Source organism: Nesoenas mayeri, assembly GCF_963082525.1.
Source record: "Nesoenas mayeri genome assembly, chromosome: Z".
Classification (NCBI taxonomy): Eukaryota; Metazoa; Chordata; class Aves; order Columbiformes; family Columbidae; genus Nesoenas; species Nesoenas mayeri.
The window spans coordinates 1,007,684-1,035,366 of record NC_137542.1 but is presented as its reverse complement, the minus strand read 5'-3'; the positions used below and the strand labels follow the sequence as shown (position 1 = coordinate 1,035,366).

The 27,683-nt window shown below is 44.7% G+C and overlaps 1 protein-coding gene across 1 annotated transcript in view; it reads left to right on the top strand.

The window, feature by feature from the left end:
- The window catches only part of RHOBTB3 (Rho related BTB domain containing 3), a gene marked incomplete at both ends in the record, with an annotated part of 31,328 nt that extends 16,840 nt beyond the window's left edge, over positions 1-14,488 (top strand). Inside the window, 6 exons of the mRNA XM_080362177.1 lie at positions 2,598-2,710; positions 4,352-4,463; positions 7,530-7,703; positions 9,025-9,191; positions 10,035-10,131; positions 14,373-14,488. Coding sequence (XP_080218303.1) covers positions 2,598-2,710; positions 4,352-4,463; positions 7,530-7,703; positions 9,025-9,191; positions 10,035-10,131; positions 14,373-14,488 — 779 coding nt within the window. The remainder of the gene's footprint in view (positions 1-2,597; positions 2,711-4,351; positions 4,464-7,529; positions 7,704-9,024; positions 9,192-10,034; positions 10,132-14,372) is intronic.
- Between the last annotated feature and the right edge of the window lie 13,195 nt (positions 14,489-27,683).

The window sequence follows — 27,683 nt, the reverse complement described above, 5'->3', positions numbered from 1 at the left end:
ACCACTTTCCTGAGATATTTTCAGCTCCACAACTAGACATGCCCAGTTCCTAGTTGAGCTGCTCCTCAACTAAACAGTTTCAGTGGAACAGAGGACCCAGTTCTCTATTCATTACATTGCTTTTATTGTAGATAGAATCATAGACTCATAGAATTATTTCAGTTGGAAGAGACCCTCAGGATCATTGCCCTCTCTGGCCAACCTGGCACAGGCTCTCACCACCCTCAGGGCCAACAATTTCTTCCTCATGTCCAGCCTGAATCTCCCTCCTTTAGTTTAAACCATCAGCCCTTGTCCTGTCACAACAGGCCCTGCTCAAAAGTCTGTCCCATCTTTCTCATGGGCCCCTTTTAAGCACTGAAAGGTGCACTAAGGTGTCCCGGAGCTTCTGTTCTCCAGCTGAACAGCCCAGCTCTGTCACCTGTCCCCAGCAGAGCTGTTCCAGCCTCGGGTCATTCCTGGGGCTGCTCTGGCCCCTCTCCAGCAGCTCCATGTGTGTCTGTGCTGAGGACCCAGAGCTGGACCAGCACTGCAGGGGGGTCTCAGCAGAGCGGAGCAGAGGGGTGAACAATGTCTATGTGAAAAAAGCCCTTCACCTAAATGAAACGAAAATTGAATTAGTTCCAGATCTAATTAACATAAATTAAGTGCAATATTTTACTGAACTAAGTCCATAACCAAACACCAATACTATTCAAAAGCTCTGCCAAAAACATCCAGAATTTGTGACAGTTGTAGATCATGCACTTTTAAATTATTTTAAATGATTGTATGTTCTAATCACATCAATGAGAGTGAAGGGTTACTTAAGAAAACTGAAGTAATTTTTCTTCTGCATATGGTGCTGCTGAAAACAGTAATAACTGGTTGGGTTGCAGGGGGCTCTGACACTCTGCATGAGTTTTGCTGCCGATTCAGTACAAGCAATGGCCAAAGACCTCACCTGCTAATCCCAGTTGTCTGTTAATATGAAATTGATATTTTTCTACCTAAATGTTGCTCAGGAATCCTCAGGTGAAAGAGAATTTTTTAATTTTTTGTTTTTTCTGGAAGTACGTGATGGTAATTTGTTCATTATTAAATATTTTGCAAGCTGTCAGTACATAAGAATATATATGTATATATATTGAAAGAGTTAGACAGCTTTTTAATGGTGCATTCTGGTTTTATCTACAATTTTTAAAAGTCCAAAATAATTATATTAATAGATTGCTAGAGCTGCATCCATAAAGAAGCTTAGTCAATCTCTGCTTAGTAGCTGAGATGCAGATGCTGGTTTATGAAGACAGAAGGAAAACTCTTTCAGGTTTCAATTAGAATTTGTAATTGAAAACATCCCTTCCAGTTCTTTCCAAACAAGCGTCAAATACAAAGAACAGATGCAAAATTTTTTTCAATGTGAATGGATTGATTTACTGGCATCATGAATAGACGATTAAACCCGGAATTTCAGCAGATGAAAGATAAGTGTGTCTGCTGCTTTCTTTGTATTAATTTTATTTTTGTTTATGTCAGCCAAAGAGGTGGGAAACTTTGCATGGTTGTAGACGAAACTCTGCTGTGCGTCACAGCTCCCGACCTGAAGGTCATTGGCGAAGATCATTGGTGAAGGTCATTGGCAAAGTCATTGGTGAAGGTCATTGGCGAAGGTCATTGGTGAAGGTCATTGGCAAAGGTCATTGCCCTGTTTGGCACCTTTGGGAGGTGACGCCTTTCAAAGCTGTTTGATGCATGGGCTGAGAACAGATCAGGTCACGAGGCAGTGTCATCATTTTCAGCCTTTCAGGACCATGACTTTATGCCTATGGGGTTATAAACACCACCCATATGGTACACATAGGAGCTGACAACGCTAAAGACGCCAAATGCTGTATGTGCCGTTTTAGTCTTTTCTGCAGCTTCCAGGACTGGGCTGGCTTGTGCTTTACCCTGAGCTTTTTCTGTCTCTGACTCTTCTTTGCTGCACAGCCCTGGGAATTAGAGCTGAAAGGTACCAAAAAAAACCCATGGTGTCTTTGAGACTCACTGCAGCAAAATTTATAGGGATAAATTATGTTTATTTTAATGTCAACCAACACTTTCAGTTGTTCCAAGAAAGCTAGGGAGGGCCCTGAAAGCATATCAAGGTTTTGACTCTAAAAACAAGAAATAAACAAATTACACTGCAAACTTGGTGGGTTTTTTAGATACTGCTATTCAGACTCTAACTGTGGATGAAGCTCTTCTGATTCAGACACCTGCAAAGCAATCCAACCAGCAGTAGGAACAGAAGCTGAATAACTTCTGTAAATATTGAAACATTCAGGATTTTTTTCAGAGTGCAATATGTAGTGATCGAACTGGGACAAATCCAGACATCAGTTTTGAAAGCAAAGGAGGTGCTCTGATCTCTCTGCACTTAATTGGATTCTTGTAAAAGTACCAGGGAAGTTTTATTGTGCAAGAGTTGCATTTTGCCCTTCCTAAGCAAAAAGATATGAGTATATGCAAAAAATACAGTTTCTGCAGGATCTGTTTTCCATGGATATTTTTTCCTCTGCCTGCTAAGGCCCGTGCATTGCTGATTTGCAACCCAGCTTTTCCTGGTCTTGCGACAGGTGCTTTTCAGTGGGAACGGCTGGAAGAGGATATAAGAAAGAAGTTGAAGGACCCAGAAGAAACTGAACAAGTGCTTGAGAAAGTTAAATGCATCCTGAAAACTCCAGGGAAGGTACATCTAACTCTGTTGGGGTAACTGTTATTAGTTACTTCGGTTTACTTCGGTTTTTGGGAAATTGTTTTGCAGACCAGATTTCCTTGTCAGTTCATTTTAAACTCTGGCTTACCCAGTTTTTGTTATTTTAACAGTGGGTTGTTCACAGACAAGAACAAAACAGAAACACAGAGATGCTGATCTGATGTGCAGAATTAATATAATTGGTAACACACAAGCGGTTGTCCTAGAAGTGTTGCTCATATTCACAACTTTGCACATTGTCTAACAACATGGTTATGTGCTTCTAATTCTCATCTGATAGAAGCTGCCCAGCAAAGCCTGGCTTTCCTGAGTACGTACTAAAAGTTACATTTCTGCAGTAGGTCAGGAGAGCTGATTCCTCTTGTAAGTGCTGTGGGGTGGAAATCTGTCTATAGCTCAACGTATTTAATTCAGCAGATGACTTTGCAGTAAAATGTGATCTGTGTCACGTTATTACATTAATAAAAAGTTACAATACAGAACTGATTTTAACAGGCATTTGCTGATAGAGCTCATACATTCCCTGGTACTATAGAACTTGCAGAAAGTATTTCTGTTGATTTAAATGAGAAATTAACTTGGACTGTCTTGAGATAATATGAAAACCAAAATGTTTCTTAGCTGTTTTAAGCTTCTGGTTGCTCAGCTGTAGGCTTTCCAGTCCTAAGTGTGCACAGCTAAAACACTCATAGGCTTGGACTGGGAAAGTCCTGAAAACTTTTAAGGAAATAAGCATGAGATGTTGTTGCTTCTGTGGTTCTGTTATGCCTTTGAGGTACTTTTATTTCATATTTAGAAGTATTTCTTTGAATACATGTGGACTAGATAAAAATTGAGATTTTCCTTACAACAATTAATTCTATAAATTAGACAAAATTTTAATCGTCAATTCAATCTCACCTGAATTTCGCTTGTGGCAATTTATCACTGGCGGTGCTCCTTTTGGTAGCTTAGATTCAATTTTTAAAGTAAGAAAAACAAAATTGAAAAGCTAAGTGAAAGTCCTGGGTTTTGGAGGCTCTTGACGTGAACACACCCAGATTGTCGGAAGAGAATTCTGCATGTCAGCCCCTGAGCTCCCTCTGCCTCTGTGGAGACAACGCCAGGGCAATATCAAAAAATACACGACTTTTGGCTGCCTTGCATACGTGTGCAGCATCGTATTGGGGTTGGGCTTGTGTCCCACCAGTCTTACCCACAGAGCCCTCAGACCTTGTGCTTCTGCAGCTTCGGGTGCGAACAGAGCAGGTGCAGGAAGCTTTGGAGTCCAAAAAATTCATGGTGCAGATAAAGCTGCCCAGAGATGCTGGATGGGGGAGTTTTGTCAGCCCAGAGGGTACCAAGGGAAGAGCTGGGATGTGAGTGTAGGAGACAAAGATGCCTTGGAGCTGCTGTGCTGTGGGGAAAAGGAAATTAAATGATAAAGATAATTGCAGAGTATTGCACATGTGAGAGGCATTAGCAGAACACAAAGCAGACAGTGAAAGGCTGTTGCTTAGTTTCCCTATATAAACCATGGTTTGTATTCTTCTGTGGACTGTGTTTTGTAATCTTCCATGGCAGTGTTTTATTAATATTTTATAAATATATTAATATTTATAAATTGTTTTGCAGCTGAACGCTGTAAAGGACTGCAGATCTCACCAGATAAAGCGGCTGTACAGTACTTCTCTCAGGCTGTTCTTTAATACGCCTGTCCTGGCTGATGTCATCTTCAAAATACAAGGTACAGTACCACTGCTCCTGTTCACATGGACACCACTGCTCCTGCAGCTTATGCTCTCTCTGCAGAAGGGAGGCAAATGAAGATGGCCATGTTTTCTGTTGCATCAAAACTAAGACCATGCATACACTTAGTTATCATTGTGAAAAGTGTTTTTTCCCTAGAGCTAATGTTTGTCCCTATGGGTGCTTTACAGCAGTGTCCACTCTCAAGCTGGTTTATCAGGGCTGAGCCCATATGAGTGTCCTCTGCCTGTCATGGTAGACTTTCTGCCCTCACAGGTTCAGCAGAACGAGGGGTGTTCTGCAGGAAAGGCTCCTGCCATGGCGTGGCACCAAGGTAGACAGTCTAAACCAGGGTTTGCATCACAGAGGACAGTGATTTTATTTAAAAACTTATTTGTCTTCCTCACGTTCCCACTTGTGCAAAAACCAGGATGTGCCCAAGGGTTCTATCCAGCATCAAACCTTGGAGATGCATGGACTCTGATGGCCACGTCTGGATTTGTTATTGGTTGGGCTTTTTTGTTGTTAATAATTAAAAGAAGTCTGTTGAGATGATGGTAATTATCATCTAGTCCACTTTGTGGCCAGGACTAAAAAGATGAAGGGGAGCAGGGGATGGATTTCCATGCTGACTTGTCTGGAACAGTCTGTTAAGTTTAAAATTTCCTCTGTGCTGAGCACTGAGGAGGCCAAACCTCGAATCCTGGGGCAGTTTTGGGCCCCTCACACCAAGAAAGGTCTTGAGGTGCTGGAGCGAGTGCAGAAAAGGGAACGGAGCTGGTGAGGGGCTGGAGCACAAGTGTGATGGAGACTGAGGGACCTGGGGGTTCAGCTGGAGAACAGGAGCTGAGGGGAGACCTTCTGATCTCTGACCTGCCTGAAAGGAGCTTGGAGCCAGGGGGGTCGGGCTCTGCTCCCCAGGAACAAGCGCCAGGAGCAGAGGAAACGGCCTCAAGTTGCCCAGGGGAGGTTGAGGTTGGATGTGGGAACAATTTCTTCCCCAAAGGGCTGTGGGGCATTGAACAGGCTGCCCAGGGCAGTGCTGGAGTCACCAGCCCTGGAGGGTTGGACAGACGGACATGAGGCTCTCAGGGACATGGAGTAGAGGTGGACTGGGCTGTGTTGGGTTAACAGTTGGACTCAATGATCTTAAAGGTCTTATCCAATCAGAACTATTCTATGACTCTAAGAAGTTGGTGGTGTTACAAAGATCTGCTCACAAAGATGCCAAGTGCTCCTCAGCATAGACATGGGCAATGAAACCATCTTTTGTTCCCTTTTTGTCTGCAAAGGATGTGCTTGGGTGCACCAATATGCTGCAGTGTCACAGCTGGCTTTTTGTTTTTGCTGTTGCTGTGGTGGTTGTCGTTGTTGTTTTTCTTTTTCTGGAAATAAAATGTGCTCACCCTTAAAAATAAGACTACAGGGAGGTAAAAGTGCCACATGCTTTTGCGAGAATAAGTATGACATGGTTTTTAAAGGCTCATGATTTTCCCGTTTTGTCCATGCCCACCCTTCATACAGCAATAGTCTTTTAGGATTCAACAGTTATTTTCAGCTTTAAATCTCAGGGACAAATATGAAGCATTAATCCCTCGAACATAAGTACCTGAGGACAAGCAGATTCTTTCTAGGTGTTCTGTTCAATATGCAGGAAGAACCCCCAAAAGATATTTGAAAAAGAGAACAAAATACTGATGTTGAGCTTAATTACATGAACAATTCGTCTCTGTCCCACTCACAGAGAGACTCTGTGGGAAGCTGATGAAACCATACCACCGCTGTATATTTTACAGAAAAAAGATTACTGCTGAATGAATGGGGTGACAAGTACTTTTTAAAAAGTATGCTTGCCGTTTTCCTAGTGCTTGATAAATCTTCCAATCCTTTTCCTCTAATTCATTAGCCACAATAATTGCATTAAAATTAAATAATTACTAAGAGACACGGAGGCTTTAATCTTGATCAGGCAAATACGTTTTTAAGTCTTCAACTAATTCCTTGAATATTGGGGGTTGCTTTGAGCTTTCCAGCTCACAAAAGAACATGGGAGAGGTTGAAAATGGGAGCCCATTATGTCTGTGTAAAGACTCATAATGTGACCAACCCTCCTAATTAGTAGGTAAATATCCAATTGCATGTAGAACTGCATGTACACCTTACACCGCTTCTGCACCGTCTATTGCTCATGTTATGTGAGTAAATATATAATGGCATTGTTGTGTCCTCTCTATATAGAAATATACCTATTTTGTATGCAGCTTAGGTAATTTGGAAGTATAAACACAGGTGAATAGAAATAAAACAAAAATCAAAAGGTGTCAAATGTCTTCAAGGAATTAGGTGGGTGACAGGGTTGTGGTTGAGGAAATTAGGATAGTAACTTCTGTATAAGTATTTATAGTATATTTATCTTGCTTAGCAGCTGATCTGTATATTATAATTTTGATTATAATAGAAAGATTGATCAGCATTATTTTTGTAAGGTAGCCATCAGGAAATTCATTTAGACAGAACACTTAATCTGGTTAAATTCATACATACTTAGTGGATTTAGTGGAGTTTCATCTGGGATAATTTGCCTTTCTCTGCTTTTGCAGTTGTGTGAAAGTCTGACTCCTGGAACACACATTCATCACCAATGGGATTACTGATGAACGCAAATTACTCATTTGAATGCTAATTCACTGCGCTGTGTATTTATGCAGCGGGACAGAGGTTCAGTTCATGTAAAATGATCTAGTGACAGTGGTGTCAGATTTTTTACTAGTTGAAAGACTTTCTGACTGATAAAAGTTTGCTCTATTTGGAGCACCCGGTGTTGGGAGCAGGTTGTCATAATAAATAGGCTATTTCCTTTTGTTTTCTGCTGGCTACTAGGCAAATATAAATATCTTGACTGGTATAAACTGAGTGTGCTATTAGTTATCTGTTCGACATTGTTAATTTTAAACACTTTAATTGGCTTCAGTGAAGCAAAGACCTTCTAAGAAAATACCCGCTTCAAAATCAAGATGTTTCAGTGCATATAAAACGATCACGAGTTTTAATTTGCGTGCTGCAGGCGCCACGGTACCCGCGCACAGGGCAGTTCTGGTGGCTCGCTGCGAGGTCATGGCCGCGATGTTTAATGGAAATTATCTGGAAGCAAACAGCATCCTGGTCCCAGTGTACGGGGTTTCCAAAGACACTTTCCTCTCCTTTCTCGAGTATCTTTATACCGACTCCTGCTGCCCAGGTAAGAGAATTTAAAAACACGCGTATGTCTGTCACTTATTTTTCTGCAGGGAGTCATTAATAGAAAGTAAAGTTGCTACCTTCTTGGTGCTGCACTTATTTCATCAAAAAATGCCAGTGTTTTCAAGTATAATACATCAAGAAAAGCAACTTGTTCATACTGTGCGATAAACAAATAAATCAGCCTTATTGAGGTAAGATCAACTGCAGGCAGAACAAAAATCGTCAATAAAATGCTGTATTTTTTGTGCTTGAGCAAGACTCAAACTTCGACATTTTATCTCTGGTCCATCTCAATATTTGGAATTTTATTTCTACATCACAATAATTCTGCTTTCTAACCTTAATTCTGGGTTTTATCTTAAAATGGCGTTTTGTTTAACATATATTTTGGTAAGTTTAACATAAGGAAGGTTAAATTGGAAGAATACCTTATTTATACTCATGGATATCTTCTTATTTCTATGTAAAACTAGGAAAAGTGTGTCAAATTGAGTATTTATCAAGAAAAAATGAACTAGAGTATTCTTTGTGTTTTAATCTTTGTCTTTTTTAGTGAAAATCTACATTCTAAATAAGAAATATGATTTAAAACCAGCTATTTTTCCTGTGATGTTGCGATACATATTTTTGATGATGTTGCGATACATATTTTTGCTTTTGGTTTCATTTTCAAATAATTCTATGCTATTCTTTGGTTTTCCATGTGTTTCTCTTCCCAGTCTAACATTTCCTTGTCTATCAGTTTAAATATGTAACCACCATACAATTTTTTATTCTTTTTTTAATATGGTAACTCCATCTTCTTTTGGGCCTTTTTACAGGTGTTTCAAAAAGATGGACCCAACTTGAAATCCCCTCTGTATCTTTGAAATTGGGTCCATCTTTTTGAAACACCCTGTATATTTTCTTGTGCATATATCACAGAAGTTCTCTTTTGAAAGAGAAGTTAGAAAGCTAAATCCTCTTATTAATCATCACTTTAAATAGGCCAGGAGCACTTGACTTAGTGTCTTGGAGATACAGGATGTTGAGAATAATTTATTACATTTACTTTCTAAAAAGTACTAACTACTCTTTTTGTGTTAATTAAATAGTTTATCCAGAATAAGATAGAAAACTTATAGAATATAGAAAATAGAACACTTTCTATATAGAATACAGAAAACTTTTAATTATGATAGTGAAAAATAAAAGGTGATCGACAGCAGTTTGATTTTGGGTTCAACGTCAGGCGTTTAAAAGGCAACCCAGTGAAAAGTGGCTCTGATAATTTTGCCGAAAAGATAAAATACATGTAAATTTTTGTTGTTGTTTTTCAGCCAGCATTCTCCAGGCCATGTCCCTCTTGATCTGTGCGGAGATGTACCAGGTAATGAGACTCCAGCACATCTGTGAGCTCTACATCATCACGCAGCTCCAGAGCATGCCCAGCAGGGAACTGGCATCCACGAGCCTCAGTATTGTCAGCTTGCTCAAAAAGGCCAAGGTGTGTGTTGAATATGCCACATAAGAACATGTATATTGGCTTCAGTGGGGTTTTTTTGCTTGTTCTTAAAACGTAATTGTTAAGATTTTTAAGACCTTAATAATTTCCCTTCCTAAGCGTTGATAAGCAATCCTGATTAGGGATATTTGGTGGCACAGGATTGGCTAAAATAAAGCCTTCTTCAGCCTTTTATTGCGTTTATACCATAATTTGTGCAACTGGCTTCATCGACGACATATTGTTGTAATTTGGCTTAACTGCAGCTTTTGCTAGAAAAGGTGTATTTTAGGCAAATGAGGAGACACTACTTTCTCTTTTGGTAAAAAAGAAAATATGTAATATGTAAGTGGCAAAGGAGATCTATCCTGATTGAATATTGAGTGAAATACATAAAAACCATGAAAATATTAGAGGCTGAAAAAAAAAGAGATTGTGTAAACAGAAGAGGAAAATAAAAATTGAACTGTTTACAAGTCTCAGGCAGGGTATTGTCTCAAATTAACAGCTTTTTGTGGAGAAAGAGGAGACAACAAAACCGTCATGACATGCTCCTCACGTTCCTTTTTCTGAAGCTCTGCTTCTGTGCAGAAAACAGAGATTTTGAAGATTCATGACCAAAGGAGCCCCAGGGGTTGGATCACACCTCTGGGACAGCAAGTTTTATTGTTTGTTCTTGGATCTCCATCTGTTTGCATGTTTCCATCAACAACGTTTCCTTCATTATCTCCTACAGTCAAAACTTTATTTAGTAAACAGTGGAAATCTGAAATATTTTGGCATGCAAGGTATAGTTGTGTTATAGACATGACAGCATTAAGTGTTGTTTGTGTTTCCTTCTTGCAGTTTCACAATTCTGATTGCCTCTCAACCTGGCTTCTTCATTTTATTGCCACTAACTACCTCATCTTCAGTCAAAAGCCTGAATTTCAAGATCTTTCAGGTAATTTATCAATTACTTTTAAAACAATAGATGTTTTTACTTTCTGCTTAGACTGGAAGTGAGGTACTGGACAGTACTACTTCTGCATGAGAAGATGATTGGGATTTCTTTAGGATATACATTCTAGTTTAGTCCAGAGTCTGAGCTGGATGGTTCACCCTTCCAGCTTATGTACATAATTTTGTTCCATTTGTATATTTGAATCAATGAGTCACTTCCAATATCTGATCCTTAAGGGTTGGGGTTTTCTTTGAAGAAAACAGGATTCTTACAGTACTTTATAGCACATCTCATGAAATCAAATAATTAATGTCATTCAAATAGATAAGCCCAGGTTCTTCCAGGGAACTGCTATTTACTTTCCCAAATGGTATATTTGTTTCCTGATATGTAACTCTAGAAACTTTTGCTCATTGATTATGGGATCTTTCATCACCCTGACAAAGGTGATCTTGACGTATGCATATCTTTGATCCTTGGTTCATAGTCACACCATTGATAATGGGCCAGTGTATTGCAGAAAAGGGTTTTCTTGTTAGTGATCTGAAGCTCTGTTTGGTCCAAAGTACATTAAAGGTCCTCTTTCCGCATTTGCAAGGCTTGTATACATATATGTGATGATAGACAACTATGTAATCATTAGGAGCAAAGGAAGGAGATCTAGGTCCTCCCTGCCGTGTTTGGACTTGAAATTCATCTTCCAGCTGCCCACCGATGCCTCTTCTGGAATGTCCATTTTGTATAGGGAGATCTGGATTAAACTCGGTAGAACAGGGCACCTGTGTCACCCATCAGTGGGGCTGGTGCACAGTGGACTTGATCTGCTTCCCTTGTTGCTGGTTCAGGTGACAGGGTGACACTTTGTGGGATCTCCCTCACTACAGGGTTTTGGTCTCAACCACCCTGTGGTTCTCCTGAAGCTTCAGGGATCAGGTTGTCCTCTGCATTTTGTGAAGACAGAGGCTGCCTCTGGCTTCCCCTGGGTAGCCAGGAGTGCACAGAGACCCTTCTGGCTTATGGTCCCTTCGGGGCTCTATCTAGGCACATCTGCTTACCCATTTTTCCATTCCCCAGTGGGATATCACTTTATTCATATAGTTTATTGAATGTGTGTGGGGTTTTGTCTGTTTGTCTTTTTGTTGTTGTTTTTTACTGCCATGGAAGGTTAGAGCAATGGCACTTCCATCTCCACACTGCAGTTATCCCAATGGCTGTCAGACTGCATATGTTCTGAAGCTTACGCAGTGATGCTTCTGATAAGCATCATTTCTCAGCACTCACCAGCAGGTGCTGTGGGATGAACAGTTGCAGTGTGACCTCGCCAGACCTTTGCTTTGCCATCACCTGCAGTTTTCTTCCATGCTTCCACCATTTGTGCAGCACCCAGGGCTGATGGAGGGCGGTACTAAAGCAGTCAGGTGAGATTTCTGAGGTCTCTGGCCACCCGCTGATACCAGGCTGGCCATTTTGGTAAGCGCCTGTATGTTGACTCAAAGGACAAGGGTTTTGGTGTCCACACACCCAGCAATCTGCCCTTCATCCTTCTGCGCCCTCTGAGTCTCTTGCACTGAGGGGTCAAGACTCTCTACTGTATCACTTGCACTGAGACAGACACAGGAAAGAAATAGAAATATGTAAGAAAATATAGATGGATGGGATGAAACCATGCTGATCCGGCTTGCCAGGGCACAAACACTCACAGGCACGTTATGATGGGACCACACTTTGCAGACCTAGTTACAGTTAGTCTGCCTTTCTTACTCAAGACTGCATGGCACAACGTGGAGGATCAGGCAGAAAGAGTTGAGGTGAACGGAGCCAAACCCAGTTGGCGACCGGTCATGAGTGGTGTCCCCAGGGATCAGCATGAGGCTAGTTCTGCTTAAACTCTTTATCAATTATCTGGATGGGGCATCGAGAGCACCCTCAGTCAGTTTGCAGATGACACCAGGTTGGGTGGGAGTGTTCACAGAATCACAGAATCCCAGAATGTGAGAGGTTGGAAGGGCCCTGGAAAGCTCACCCAGTGCAATCCCCCCATGGAGCAGGAACACCCAGATGAGGTTACACAGGAAGGTGTCCAGGCGGGTTGGAATGTCTGCACAGAAGGAGACTCCACAACCCCCTGGGCAGCCTGGGCCAGGCTCTGCCACCCTCACCCCAACAAGTTGCTTCTCCTCTTTCAGTGGAACCTCCTGTGTTCCAGTTTGCACCCATTGCCCCTTGTCCTGTCCCTGGTTGTCACCAGCAGAGCCTGGCTCCATCCTCCTGACACTGCCCCTTTCCATATTGATCCCCAGCAATGAGTCCCCCCTCAGTGTCCTCTTGTCCAGCTCCAGAGCCCCAGCTCCCTCAGCCTTTCCTCACACGGGAGATGCTCCACTCCCTGCAGCATCTTGGTGGCTGCGCTGGACTCTCTGCAGCAGTTCCCTGTCCTGCTGGAACTGAGGGGCCACAGCTGGACACAAGATTCCAGGTGTGGTCTCCCCAGGGCAGAGCAGAGGGGCAGGAGAACCTCTCTGACCTACTGACCACCCCCTTCTAACCCACCCCAGGTCCCATTGGCTTCCTGGCCACAAGGGCCCAGTGCTGGCTCATGGTCACCCTGCTGTCCCCAGGACCCCCAGGTCCCTTTCCCCTACACTGCTCTCTAATATGTAATTTCCCAACCTATACTGGAACCTGGGGTTGTTCCTGCCCAGATGCAGGACTCTACACTTGCCCCTGTTACCCTGTGGTACTATGATCACCTCAGGGATCCAGGAGAGCAACTCAGCATGGTGCGCCAGCTCTCCAGTGTCTTTCTGATGGCTGACATCTTCAGCAGCAGCCCTGCCTATTGCACAAGGCGAGCGGGAAGGTGCCGCTGGCAGCCCTTTGTTCCTGCAAAGTCGCTGCCCTCAGCCCTCCCCGAACTGCCGTCTCTGCTCCGCATTGGTCTCTATCCTGCTCGGTCAGAGCCCCCAAAGGACCAGGGAACCACTGCAGGCTGACCTGGGAAATTCTGGGGTAGTGTGATGAAAATGCATATTCCTGCGAAGGCAAAGGGGCTTTCATCTAAAAATACAGCTAAAAACTCTGCTACATGGTTTCATCAGTGACAAAAAACATGCGCAATAGAAGACAAAACTCTTGTTTAATTATTAATTGCTCTCCCTACCTCTCTTTTTGCAATGATCTTCAGACAAACTATTGGCATAGGGACTGAAATACCCTCCTTTATATATTGCAGCGTAGAAAAATGCTCACAGTTGATTACCCCATCTGGTTAACACAGCACCCCAGGCTGTTTGTGACCCCGTGTGTCCCCAGCACCCCAGGCTGTTTGTGACCCCCGTGTGTCCCCAGCACCCCAGGCTGTTTGTGGCCCCCGTGTGTCCCCAGCACCCCAGGCTGTTTGTGACCCCGTGTGTCCCCAGCGCCCCAGGCTGTTTGTGACCCCCGTGTGTCCCCAGCGCCCCAGGCTGTTTGTGACCCCGTGTGTCCCAGCCCCACCTGCTCACGAGGTCCCAGGCAGATCACACAGGATCCCAGGGCTGGAATGGCTCACAGAAGGAGACTCCACACCCGCTCTGGGCAGCCTGGGCCAGGCTCTGGCACCTCCAACAAACAAGTGTCTGCTCGTGTTCACATGGAGCCTCCTGTGCTTCAGTCTGTGCCCGCTGCCCCTCACCCTGGCGCTGGGCACCATGAGCAGAGTCTGCTCCATCCTGACACCACCTGACACACTGATCACTGATCACATCCCTCTCAGCTTCTCTTCTCCACTCAGCAGCCCCAGCTCGCTCAGTGTCTCCTCACACAAAGATGCCCCAGACCCCTCAGCATCTCCGTGTCCCTCCCTGGACTCTCTGCAGCGGCTCCTTGTCCCTCTTGGCCTGGGGAGCCCAGCACTGGCCCCAGTTCTGCAGATGGGGCCTCCCCAGGCAGAGCAGAGGGGGAGGATTATCTTTTGCAGATGAAGAATATCCATCCTCAGGGTAATCTCTCCCATCTTGGTAACGGCTATTGTATTTCTTAACTAACTTATTTATTGTTAACTTAAAAGCAAGGGAACATCATGCACTAACTCTTCTGTATGTACTATGGCAAGTTCTAGGCAAAGTGGAGAGTGCTCATCCTTACTTTTCTAGTCATATTTATACCCCTAACTTTTTTTAACCTATTTTGAAAGACTTTTTGCAGCCTGTGCACTTGTGCTGTTTGGATACTACATTTAATTCCTTTGTTGCTCTGTTTAGTTGAGGAGCGCAATTTCGTAGAGATGCACAGGTGGCCTTCCAACTTGTACCTGAAGCAGCTTGCAGAGTACAGGAACTACGTCCACTCTCAGAAGTGCCATTGTGCAGTGATGTAAGAAGCCTGAACACGCACAAAGTGCATCTCAACTGGGGAATCTCAGACTGAGGATGATACGGAGCATAATAATCACATCGAGAGCAAAACCAGATGTTCCCTGCAATGCGGTATGCCTTGCTGTAGTGCACTTACTAGTGGTCCTTGCTTTGATAATAAACCACGCTGTTTATTTTTTTCCCTAAAGCACAGAGAAATGTAGCATGAAGATTTATTTCAAGCACAAAGATTTCACACCGATGGGGATTTAACGTAGCATGGGACAGTGTCGTGACTGTCATCTGTTCCGCCTTCTTATTTCTTTATTGCTTGTTGCATTGTTTTTGATGGTTATTTCTGGCTGCCAAATCATCACCTGTTGAAAACAGTGGTTTTTGTAAATCTGTGTACAGTAGGGGCATTGTGGCAGTGCAGGAAAGCTGAGAAGTCAGCTCTTAAGTTCTTTAAATATTTCAGAATGCAAAAATTTACTGCATCATCTGTTGGTTTGCAAAATAAAGTGTAGGCTTAATAAGCATTTTAGTAACTGTTTGTTTTCTACTTCAAGTTAAGTATCTAGTTCCTTTTGTTAAAACTGTTAGAGTCGTATGAGCAGGTGTTTTACTTCCAGAAGGATGCCTATGCATCACTATATTCCCTAGTGCCTCCCAAACATATAGAAATTAAACATATTTTCTTTCCAAGTAGACAGGAGAAGAAAGTCTGTTTTAATAATTCGTAGAACACCTTTGCTAGTGTGGTCATATTTTATTTTCTCCCCAGGAGGACAGAAGTCAGACCAGAGCATATCCATACGGTACTGGGAGGGACTGGGAGGGAAGGGGTCTTTAATGGTATGTAGGTTTGTGGGGCAAAACTCATTGACACTAGTGACATTTTGAGGACAAGTGGACAGGGAACGCCAACTTTGAGCTCAACCCTCCCCAGCAGGGACTCAAACTGAATTATCATCATGTGCCATAAACTACACCATGTGAGATAAACCTGATTATTTCTTGCTGTGTAGAGTCTTTCTCAGATACAACAGAGAAATCCTAAATATTATGACTAGAATGACCCTTGTGGACAGTACCGAGAGTTTTCTCAACCTGTATCATTCGTTGTGACCTTGTGTATACGTAGTAATATCAAAGACAACATGACCCCAACCATTAGATAACACATCTGTCTGAGCACAGATGTTTTTCTGTTAGTAGAGATCTTATCAAAGAATTAAACCTTTCTTGTCTTGTTGTGTTTTAAATTCTGCTTTGCCAGCTGCATTTAATTTAGTTATATAGTCTGAGCCTAGAAAGACAAAGAAAAGACACTGAAAATGCTATTTAGTGTTACCTCAATGTCTGCAACAGGACATCTAGAAAGTACGTGGAGACTGCAGATGGAACACCAAATTATGGACCTGAATCTTTTTTTGTTTTATTTTTTGCTTGAAAGACTTTTTAAAAAATATTTCAATACACATGTATATGTGAATTGTCCTTTTAAAATTCCATGCTAGAGTCATAGAGATTTATTTACTTTTTCTGGTGATGTTTTGCAGAGGTTGAGAGGGTATTTCCATTCCTATTTTTGGATAGAAAAAATAACAATAATAAAAAGTCTTGTGACTCAGCTGGCTGCTGCAGGCTCAAAATTCTGAGGTTGTTTTTATGTAAGAATGAGAATTCATTTTTATTTTTAATTTTTCACCCTAAAGTTCTTTAGAAGATGAGATATACTTATCTACAGCCCACATATATAGGAAGTCTGAAATATAGAGTATTACATTACATTTTCGAGGCCACTAAAGAGAAATGAAAATTTTAAAGAAAAAGTATGCAGAGGAAAGTAATACATATTGAAATCAAATGTGAAAAAAACATTATTTCCCATCATCATAGTAAACATTTAAAATAATAAGCATAAGTTAACTGGATAGATACAAACAAAGCTATGGGGTTTTTGAAACATTCAGTTGTGAACCAAAAACGAAAACAAAAGGTGAAGTACAGGTTGCCTGGACACCCAAGAGCATCTTTGGTCAGAACTTGTGCTTCTACCAGCAGATCAGTTATCAAAAATATGGATTATACGCCTCATACTGACTTCTTGTACAAAACTGAGGCAAAGTTGTGTGAATGTTTGTCTGTGTTGCACATGGTCCTAAATTTTTAGTGTTTTAAAAACTTTCCCAGTTTTTTTTTTGCCAGTCTGTTGCCAGTAATTTAAGAACAAATAAAAAGCAACAAAATAATGTTTTTAACTTCCTGTAAATGTTTTATAGTCATTTAAATATAGGCTTAATGGAAATACAAACACTTTATAACCAAACAAGAGAAATATTTTGCTATTGTGTATTTTAGTCAGTGGTAAGTGTAGGTTTTATAAAGAGAAGCCAGGCAGTGTAAAAATATTTATTATTTATTCACAGGTTAATGCATACTGCTGCTCAGACATTAAAACAGTTTTCCCTTTTATCCTCATAATGGTGCCTGTATCAGGTGCAGATGTGTTGTCCTTGCAGACACAGGCCATATGATAAATTTAAATTCTTAGAAGAATTCTTATTATAAATTCTTATTTCTAGGCTGTGTGATGATTTTCTGTATTAACGCATTTATCTTAAAGCTATTTTAAAAACTGATACTTTGGCATTCAGAAACGTGACTGAAAGTAAATGATGATGAGTCGTCAGCAATTTTTTTAAGTGGAGGCATGAGGACAATATCACAGACAGTCAGGAATTCGGGCAGGACTGAGATTGGTATTTATGACAACTTTGTGTGTCATATATAAAGTAAAAATTGCTATAATACGAAAAAACACCCTTTTCACTATGGTATAAAGCAAAAATCAGGGACCAGCTGGGGGGAAAGGGGGAAAACAAAGTTATTTAAGCAAGTGAGGAGTAAGTTTTCCATAGATCCCAGCATCTCCCAAACTCAAGGACAGAGTAGAAGTCAAAGAAAGAGGCCAGTGGTCAACCTGGGTGCCCTTAGGCAGGACTTAGAGGGTTGGGATTACAGTTTCAGACTTAGATTTAAGTGGAGTTTTGAATCCCGAGTCCGTCATTAGAACTAACTCTCTAAATTCACATCTAGAAGGTGGATTTTTGAACAACAGATTGCACCGTATAATACTTGTTGTACCGATACATGTGTGTGCTTGTCCCAAGCTAGCAAGAAGCTTTCCAGAGACTGACAGAGTCAGGTAAAAACCTCTGCTATTGTCCTTTAGTTCTTGCTGTATTTGATTGATTTGATTTAAAAAATAAATAAAAAGAGAGAAGGAAGAAAAGCTATTTTATTAAACGTGCTGAAATGGCTGTATGTTTTGCTTTTTACATACTCTGACTAAATTGTACTTGGTTTTAGGTTGACTATGTAAAATTTTGTTAGAAAATAAAAAAAAAAAATAAATCTCTAGTCAGTATCATGTGATAATTTACCCATGTGCATTAGAGATTTCAGTGTTACACCGGAAATATTTTTGTAGCATATTAGAATCATAGAATCGTATATTTTCAGTTGGAAGGACATTAAAAGCTCACCCAGTGCCCCATGAGCAGGGACATCTTCACCAGCTCAGGATGCTCAGAGCCCCGTCCACCCTGAGCATCTGGGTTCATCCTGCCCCTTTCCCTTTCCCTCTTCACCCTGGATTTCCTAATCTCAGCCAGCTCTTCTCCTGGACCCAATGACCTGATGGGGGAATGTCCCACACGAGCCACCCCTACTTGTCCCACTGTCACCGTCCATTCAGGGATGGACTTGTGATGGTTCGTTGACCTTGATGTCGAAGCGCAAAATTAAGGCGACCAAAATGCCAAGGGGTTATAATTGAATCAGTGTTACTTTATTATTTTGGCTGTAAAGCAGCACGTGACAGAGAAAGTAGAGAGAAGGGGAAAGAAAAATAAATGGGGGAAAGACGATTTAGCTACCACCAAATGAGTCCCAAAGGTGTCTGTTAGGTCTTGGGTCCTGTAAGAAGAGTCCTGCTGGTCATCCATCATGATCTGGGATGCTTTGGTGGAGAGATCTCTACAATGTTCAGTCAGGAACCATCATTTATGCTTCTTCATCCCCCCTCACTTCCATGGATTGGGGCCGATCTCTGCCTTTGTTTCACAATCCAGGCTTAACTGCACAGGCTCGAAGAATCACCACTTTGCTTGACAAGACCCATCTGCACCTGCATGGCCTCATATTCAGGGGTCTCTTTCTGATCCCCTGGGTGACCTCAAGACCCTCGGTGAGCTTCTGGGCATGCTTTTCATTGTTGGCCTTAGTAACAGGAGGTGGGGGGCAAGTTTGGCGAAGCAGCAGGTGAGAATCCATCTTCTGGACAGCAGCTACTGTCCCCAGGTTGAAGAGACCATATAACACAATTACCTTTAGGAGGTGGAGGCAAGTTTGTCTGAGGCAGCAGGTGAAGTCCACACAGCAGCAATTGTTACTGGTAACCCCCGGGTTGGATAGACCTGTGCAACACAATTCTTCTCCCCAGGCCTCTCTCCAAGTTGTTGTTCAATTCCGGTCCGTGATGGTGATGTTCAGGCAAATATTGTTCTTCAGACCAACTCTTAGACCCACCCACAGGGTGTCCTTTGCCCGTCCTGGAGCCGGGGCAATGGCTGGACGTGTCTGTCTCCGACAGTTCGGACAAGCCACGCTCCATGCCCAGGGCTTGGAAGACCAGGTTATGGGGTTTCTGTTTGTGAGGAGACCTTGCTGCAAGATGGGGCTGCAGCAGAGCCTGGCACACCGTGGGTGCCTTGGGACAGGGGGTGGTGTCCCCATGAAGAGGGTTCTTGAGACACAAGCCCTGGCAAAAATCAGAAGCATTCCTCTGGTGGGGATGGGCAAGGAAAGGAAGGTGTTGCTGGTGGCACTGGGAAATGTGAAAAATGCAGTTGTGATTCGTGCTAAGATGTTTAATGTTTACAGATATAACCAAATGAGGCACGGGCTCTGAACCTGGAAAAAGGAAAAGGTGGGTAAGCTCCATGAAACTTCTATATGAAGTTATATTGACAGAGGGAACTAACATTTTAAGGGTTAACTAAAACTTATAATGGGTGCCTACTAACTAACACTTTAAGGCTTAGGCACACAATAAACGCTTAGTTTAGAGCTTTATGTTAAGAAGAACAGAACCCCATCGAATGCCAAGATAAGAAGTTTTACCGCACCAGCTGTAAACTTGAGGAGACAAGATAACGAAGATTTACAGCAAAAGGGGGCGCCAGTCTGGTCTCAATCGACTTGGCAGCTTGGGTCCCAGTCAATTCAACATAATGAGCCAAAGGTACAAAGTTCACTGTGACGAAGCTGAAGGAGCTTCATCCAAAGACCCCCAAAGACCCCTCCTCAAATTGACCAAGTGGCACTGCGCAGGCGCAACAGGGGAGGGTCTATGGAAATGGTTCTCTGAGGCTCATTTTAATCAGAAGCGGGGAAAGGTTATGGATATGTACAGGCATTCCTGGGGTCATTATGAATATGTAACACCTTACTGTATTTAAGCACACTTCTTATTGTTTAAAGGTGTGCGTGTTGGGCAGAGCGAATCTCCCACGCACCCAGCGCTGTTTTGCTTATGCTCTAATGAACACGTGTTTAAGGAATACAAGGAATTGGATTAAATGTTGTTTATCTATAGAAAAAGCATAAGTTATTTATTTCAGAAAGAAGAGAGCTTTGGGGAGAGCTTTGGAGAGAGCATTGCCTGTTGGTGAACAAAGCTTTCCATCACTGTAAATCCCCAAAACCCCAGCAGCAGCTAAGACAAGCCTTCTTCTGACACCCTATCCTGGGTAGCCCTTGCCATCCCTCTGTCCCCATTGCTGCTGCCATCCCCCTCCCACATCCCTCCACTGCTGGGAAATTACCTTCTGCTTTCTTGTCTGGAGCATCTTTGTGTGAGGAGACACTGAGAGAGCTGGGGCTGCTGAGTGCAGAAGAGAAGCTGAGAGGGATGTGATCAGTGATCAGTGTGTCAGGTGGTGTCAGGATGGAGCAGACTCTGCTCATGGTGCCCAGCGCCAGGGTGAGGGGCAGCGGGCACAGACTGAAGCACAGGAGGCTCCATGTGAACACGAGCAGACACTTGTTTGCTGGAGGTGCCAGAGCCTGGCCCAGGCTGCCCAGAGCGGGTGTGGAGTCTCCTTCTGTGAGCCATTCCAGCCCTGGGATCCTGTGTGATCTGCCTGGGACCTCGTGAGCAGGTGGGGCTGGGACACACGGGGTCACAAACAGCCTGGGGCGCTGGGGACACACGGGGTCACAGACAGCCTGGGGCGCTGGGGACACACGGGGGTCACAAACAGCCTGGGGTGCTGGGGACACACGGGGTCACAAACAGCCTGGGGTGCTGGGGACACACGGGGTCACAAACAGCCTGGGGCGCTGGGGACACACGGGGTCACAAACAGCCTGGGGTGCTGGGGACACACGGGGGTCACAAACAGCCTGGGGTGCTGGGGACACACGGGGTCACAAACAGCCTGGAGCGCTGGGGACACACGGGGGTCACAAACAGCCTGGGGTGCTGGAGACACACGGGGGTCACAAACAGCCTGGGGTGCTGGGGACACATGGGGTCACAAACAGCCTGGGGTGCTGGGGACACACGGGGGTCACAAACAGCCTGGAGCGCTGGGGACACACGGGGGTCACAAACAGCCTGGGGTGCTGGGTTCTGTGATTCTATCACTGGTAACGCCCCCATCACTCTTCTTCAGCCTGGAAATCTGCTTCCACTTTCTATGGGTTTTATATATATATATATATAACCATCAATCCCCCTCCTGCTGGGAAATCAGTTTCTGCTTAAACACTCTCATAAAAGCCATAAAGATGCAGATTTAAGAGATTCGATCTTCATCCCCTTGTCCTGGCAAGACTCATCCCTGCAGAAGTTTCAAAAAGCATCCTGGGTGATACCGACATCTCACACCTCATGAAACAACACCTGCAAGCTGTTTTTCAAATATTTTATTCTCAATTACTTATTTCAGCCCTAGAAATTTCACCAATACATTTTTTTTTTTCCTAAAATGATACTTAAGCCTGAATTTCCGCATTTTTTCCAGATTTAGGGATTGCATTTCGCAGCAGGGTTGGGGGTCAGTGCGGAGACTGGCAGAAGTAATCAATCATCACAAAAACAGAGGGAAGTATCTAAAAATCAGCTTAATCAGTCAGAAAACCCCAAACAAAAACACAGTGACAATGGAGGGAAGAGGAGACAACCTTCCATGAGCACCAAAATGGGGGCAAATCCCCACATTAAAAGAGCTGATAGTTGAAGGATTTTTTCCCTGGAATCAGGTAAGCCTTTTTGCCAATAATTTATAAAGTATATGCAAGTTTCCTGCGGATCTGAAACATCTGAATTGCATATTTGCATGCTAAGTTTAGGCACATGAAACTGACTCTGGAACTCAAATAGCGAAGTATTTCTACCAGGTTGTTTAAAAACTGCCCTACACATCTGCGTACACATGTGCTTAATCTCTAGCTTTTTTTGATGGTGGTTTCAATGAAACAGATGATATTCTGGATTTTTGAAGCTGAATAGGGGGGTTAGGACCAGGGTCTTTGCCCATGCAGAGAAAATTATGAATAAAAATAAACTGAGGAAATACAATGGGAATATAACGCAGGGAAAATAAGAATGAGGTCAAGTAATCAGGACCTGAATTGTACAGATCATTTGCCTTAATTAATTAAAAAAAAAAAAAAAAAAAGAGAGAGATTTCCTGGAAAACAGTTGAGTAATTTGGGGTATATTTGCAATACGTTTACGCCACTGATAGGGTATGAAGGAACTTGGATCCTTCATATGCACTGACAAACACCTTTCAAAAGGATGACAGAACAGAGGTTTGAGGAGTTGAAGTGGAGCCCTCTCTGAAGTTGAAGGCACAGAAGTGATGATCAAAGAAGTAAAAAATTGTTTAATTTCTATTTCTTTGCAGCAGAAGGGGAGCCATGCTCCAAAACTGGGCAAAAATGGCAGAGAAATACCCCAGTTCAAATTCCACTAAACAATGAATTCTGATGATATAGCCACGTGCACACCTGGAAGCTCTTTGTAACAGTTGATAAGGGTTCAATAAAACCCTATCAAAAAGAACCCAGTAATACTACCACAGTTTTGCAGATGTTTCCCTTCATGTTGGCTTTGAACTATGGGGGAGAGAATGTTCCTGGTTGGAAACAGGGCTTGGAGAGACAGATGGGTTGACTATGAATAGGAATTATTTAGGGATAATGCACAGCGGTCAGAAAGCATAAGTTTAGCAGAAAACGCAGCTCCTCTTACACTGAATCATTCTATTTTCAGAATAAGAGGTTTCGCTTCCCAGCAACCTGAGTGCGATGTGGCTCGTTGCAATTGGTACTAAATAGGTATCGAGCACCTGAGATCCCTCGTCAAGCGGAGTATTTACAAAGCCAAAGTCTGTGCTTTGCACCTTCACTCCCTGGCCTGTTCCTTAATAAGCAGCTGGCAGGAAATTTAACACGGTTTGGATATCTCAGCGATATGGCAGGAGTAAATAGCCACGCGTTATCAATGAGAACACTCCTTTCATTGGGAATGTGGAATTATGGCCAGCTCACACACGGAGGGCACGGCCGTGTCCTCAGGCTCTCTCTGGTCCCACAATTACAACCTGATTTTGAAAATAATTGTTTTCCCAGAAATACAGCGTGACAATTGTGTAGGCTTGGGAAATAACCGGTAAAATCCGTATTTCTACCAGGATTAGGCAAGGCGTTCTGCCACCCCCTGGTGTGGTCAGGGGTGCTGTAAGGACACCCTGGCAGGGGTGACCAATGCAAAAAGCACCAAGGGACCTTGGGGACACCATGTGCCCCTTACAGCAGCCATTGAACATCTTGTGACACTCTTTATACCTGCTCACGGTGAATATTAGTGGTCACCTGGTCAGGATGCTGGTTTTAACTCAGCTGGTGGACATGAGCGTGGCTCTAGGCTGGGGCAAACAATAGAGAACAGGATCCGGTGGGACACAATTGCAAGGGAGGCAGGAGCCACAAAACCATCTCGGGATGCAGGTTGTGTGGCCAGAGCTCCCCAGTGTCCTGGTGGGTCCTGCTCAGGCACCTCGGCTGTCAGCAGCTTTTGACACGAGAAGCAAGTGAAGGAAACCGCTCAGACAGGATATTTCAGCAGCCCCTCCTGTCCCCAGCTGCCACCAAATAGCCAAACGAACAGCAAAGTGTGAAAAGTGGAATTTTAAAAAACTTTTGATAGATACCTCCCTGCTCATCCTCGTTCTCTAGCGCCGCCGTCCACACGCTGACTTTGGTACCGCAGCCCCCGTTCCGTCCCTCCGCCCCCTGACCAAAAGGCTCCCCCCTCCGCATTCCTCCCAAAAACGGCTGGAAAGGGGGAAAGGGGCATGGGGGGGACACAGGGAGTGGCCGCCTCTGGGCTCCTGCGAGGCGCGCAACCTCCGCTGGGAGGCAGCAGCGGCCCGCGCATCGCACCCCGTGCAAAGCACCCCCCTACATATCACACCCCCGCGCATCGCACCCCCGCGCATCTCACCCCCGCGCATCACATCCCCCCGCACATCACACTCCCTGCCTATCGCAACCCAGCGCATCACATACCCACGCGCATCGCACCCCCGCGCATCTCACCCCTGCGCATCGCACCCCGCGCATCGCACCCCGCGCGTTGCATCCCTCCTCTCGCAACACACCCTGCACATCTCATGTCCCCGCGCATCGCATCCCCCCGAGCAAGCATCGCTCCGTGCATCCTCTCCACCGCGCATCACAGCCCCCGGCGCATCTCACATCCCGCACATCACACACCCCGCGCATCGCATCCCCCCTGCGCATCCCCCCGCGCATCGCATGGTAACCCTCGAGCATTCCACCCCCGCGCATCGCGCCCCGGCGCGTTGCATCCCCCCGCTCACAACACTCCCCGCACATTTCATGCTCCCGCGCATCCCATCCCCCCGGGCAAGCATCGCTCCGTGCATCCTCTCCCCCGCGTACCACTCCCCATCTGCACATCTCATCCCTGCCCCGCGCATCGCATCCCGCCACACTAGCATCGTCCCGCGCATCCTCCCCGGGGAACCTCCTCCCCGCGCATCGCACCACTCCGCGCATCCCACACACACCCCCTCCCGCGTATCACACGCCCCCCATGTAATCCGCACTCCGCGCATCGCATCCCCCGCCCCTCCACGATCCCTCCGCCACGCACATCACATCGCTCCACGCATCCCCCGAGCATCTCATCCACCCACACATGCCCCACGCATCGCCCATGCATGCCCCGAGCATCCCCCACGCTTCCCCCACACATCCCCCGTGCATCCCCCAAGCAATCCCGACGCATCCCCCGTGCATCCCCCACGCATCCCCCGGGCATCCCCCACGCATCCCCCACGCATCCCCCGTGCATCCCCCGAGCATCCCCCGTGCAACCCCCATGCATCCCCCATGCATCCCCCACGCATCCCCCATGCATCCCCTGAGCATCCCCCATGCATCCCCCAAGCAACCCCCACGCATCCCCCGTACATCCCCCAAGCATCCCCTGTGCATCCCTCGAGCATCCCCCGTGCATCCCCCGAGTAACCCCCACGCATCTCCCGAGCATCCCCTGTGCATCCCCTGAGCATCCCCCACGCATCCCCCAAGCAACCCCCACGCATCACCCACACATCCCCTGTGCATCCCCCAAGCAACCCCCACGCATCCCCCGCGCATCCCCTGTGCATCCCCTGAGCATCCCCCGCGCATCCCCTGAGCAATCCCCACACACCCCCACGCATCCCCCACTGCTGCTGCGGGGTGAACGGTTCCAGCGGCCGGTACCACCCCCTGTCCCGTTTCTGGGTTGTAGAGGACCATTTGTCCCCAATGGGTGTAGGGGACATAGTCTGGTGTTCCCCAAAATGCCCATCACTGGTGCTGGGATGCGACGCAGTGTCAATGCAGGACACCACTGCCAGCATCGGGGATTTGTCCCCACTCACAAAGGGGCTTTGTGAGGGCATTTCTGCATGTCTTGTGCCCTTCACTACGTGGAAAATATGCCTTCATTTTCCTCATCAGCCTCACCAACAGTGGAAAGCTCAGTGCTTGAAAATTACTGTTTTAGAGAGGAGGGAAGGTGAAACCACTGAGGTTTTTCTTGCTTTGTGGGAGGCCAGGGCAGCCTGGTCAAAATGTAAATTGTCAGGGTAAAGACGGCTGCTGGAAAACAGGGGCAAGAACGGGAACCTGTGTCAGCTGGGGAAAAGTGACGTTTTGTGGCAGCAGACAAGGGCAGGGACAGAGGTTTGCACAAACCTCATGGTGTGCGGTGAATTCACCTGGACAGGTTGGCTGCAAGTTGGCCTCTTTCTAACCAGCATTTACAGCCGTAACTCAATGAGTGTGGCCTTGAGAGGAGCTTGCACTCCGTGATGTACTTTTCTAAAGAATAAAAGCAAAAGAATCTTTGAAAATCCAAATCCTTGAAAACTCTTTTCTGCTTTAATTCTCTCCGTCCAGCACACCTTGAATCAAATGATTTCATGGGATGACTTGAACAGGTTTCACATTGGCACAGGACACAACACCTGAAAACACGGGGTTCTCTCCAGTGGTCCTTGCAGATGCCACACAAAATCTGATTTTTTGGAGAACATAATTTATGCCCTGGCACTATCTGGGAGCTTTTTTGGGGCTGTTTTGTTTTGTTTAATAACTTTGATATAACACAAAACACTGCTTTTCTTCTCTGAGTCTCCTACAGGGTAAGAAACAGTCAAACAGGAGGTAGGAATTGAAGGACTAGGTGAAAACAAACAAGTCTGGGAAAAACAAAACAAAGCAAAACAAAACAAACAAGCCTAAGCAAAAAGGGCACAAGCCCAACCTGTTCTTGTTCTCCTATGCAGCAGTTACTAAGCGCTGAGTAACGCGGCTGGTATGCGAGGCAAAAGACGTTCTGGCTTCATCCCCTCCCTTTGAAGAATTGCTCTTGGGAGGAATTCAACAAACCCTGCTATAGGGTGGTTAAAACTTTGATTTGTCTTCTTAAGAAATGAAGTATTTTTAGCAATAACAGTCTATTCACTAGTCTTGATTTACTACAGACGACACAAGAAATCAGCTGGAGATGCCCAGAACGTCCCCTCTTTGCACTGTTTTAGCACCAGACCTCAAGCCTTCTTCCCCATGCACTTAAACTTTTGCTTTTTTTTGTGCAGATTCATTTCAAAATTCGTGGTGAGCCTGCTCTATGTTTGTCCAACAGAATAAATAATCCTTATGTTTGTTTTACGTACGTAAGGAAAAAAACCCTTTCCTTGCTCATGTTTGCTCACTGGGCAGCTGCCAGTGGTTTTGTTTGGTCAAGACAGGAGCCCAAATTCATTCTTGTGTCTCCATATGGTTTTGAGAATCATTTTGTTCAGACACTTCTCCCCGGCCCTGGTTAGTGATTTCCCACCCTTTGTTTCTGATCGGTGTTTGTCTTGTGGGGTAGATTTCCTGTCTTTATGTTTCTCTGAGTGCCATAATGTTCTCTGGGTGACGGAATATTTGTTTAATCGGGCAATATCATAGCCGGGAAATGCTCAGGGCCATTTATCATGCCGGACGGCTGGAGGGCTGGAATTCAGTATATTTCCTCTTGCTTTCGTGGTTCTATAGGAATGTCGAAGCGATTTCCCGGTGACAACGCGGCTCCGCGGTGCGTTGGGAGGGCGTGCGAGCCGCGGTCACCGCGTTATCTCGCAGGTGTTTTGCATCTACAGCTTCTCCTCTCCCTCCTGTTGATACACATTGGACGTTAAGTCAGTTGGGCTATTTGAGTGTAGAAAAAGAACTGGGGATATAAGTTTTGTAACAGGTAAATTGAGCTGAGCAGCGTAAGAGGAAGGAGAACGTCATGAGAAAAACAGACAACACACACATCGAACGAGTATTTCCTTTGACTTCTTCGCCAACAAATCTTCATATTTGTGTGTATTAATATTTCTGAGGCCAGCATAATTGTACATAATAATGCTATGTAGCATACATTTCTGAAAATTCTCATAAATTTTTGGAGCTGGGCTAGTTTCGTTTTGTTTTGGGAAGCTGTGGTGCCCCGATATTAGGACAGGCTTTGTTTGGAGGATAAGCAAGGACACACGGTCTCCTCCTCCTTTGCTTTGGAGCATA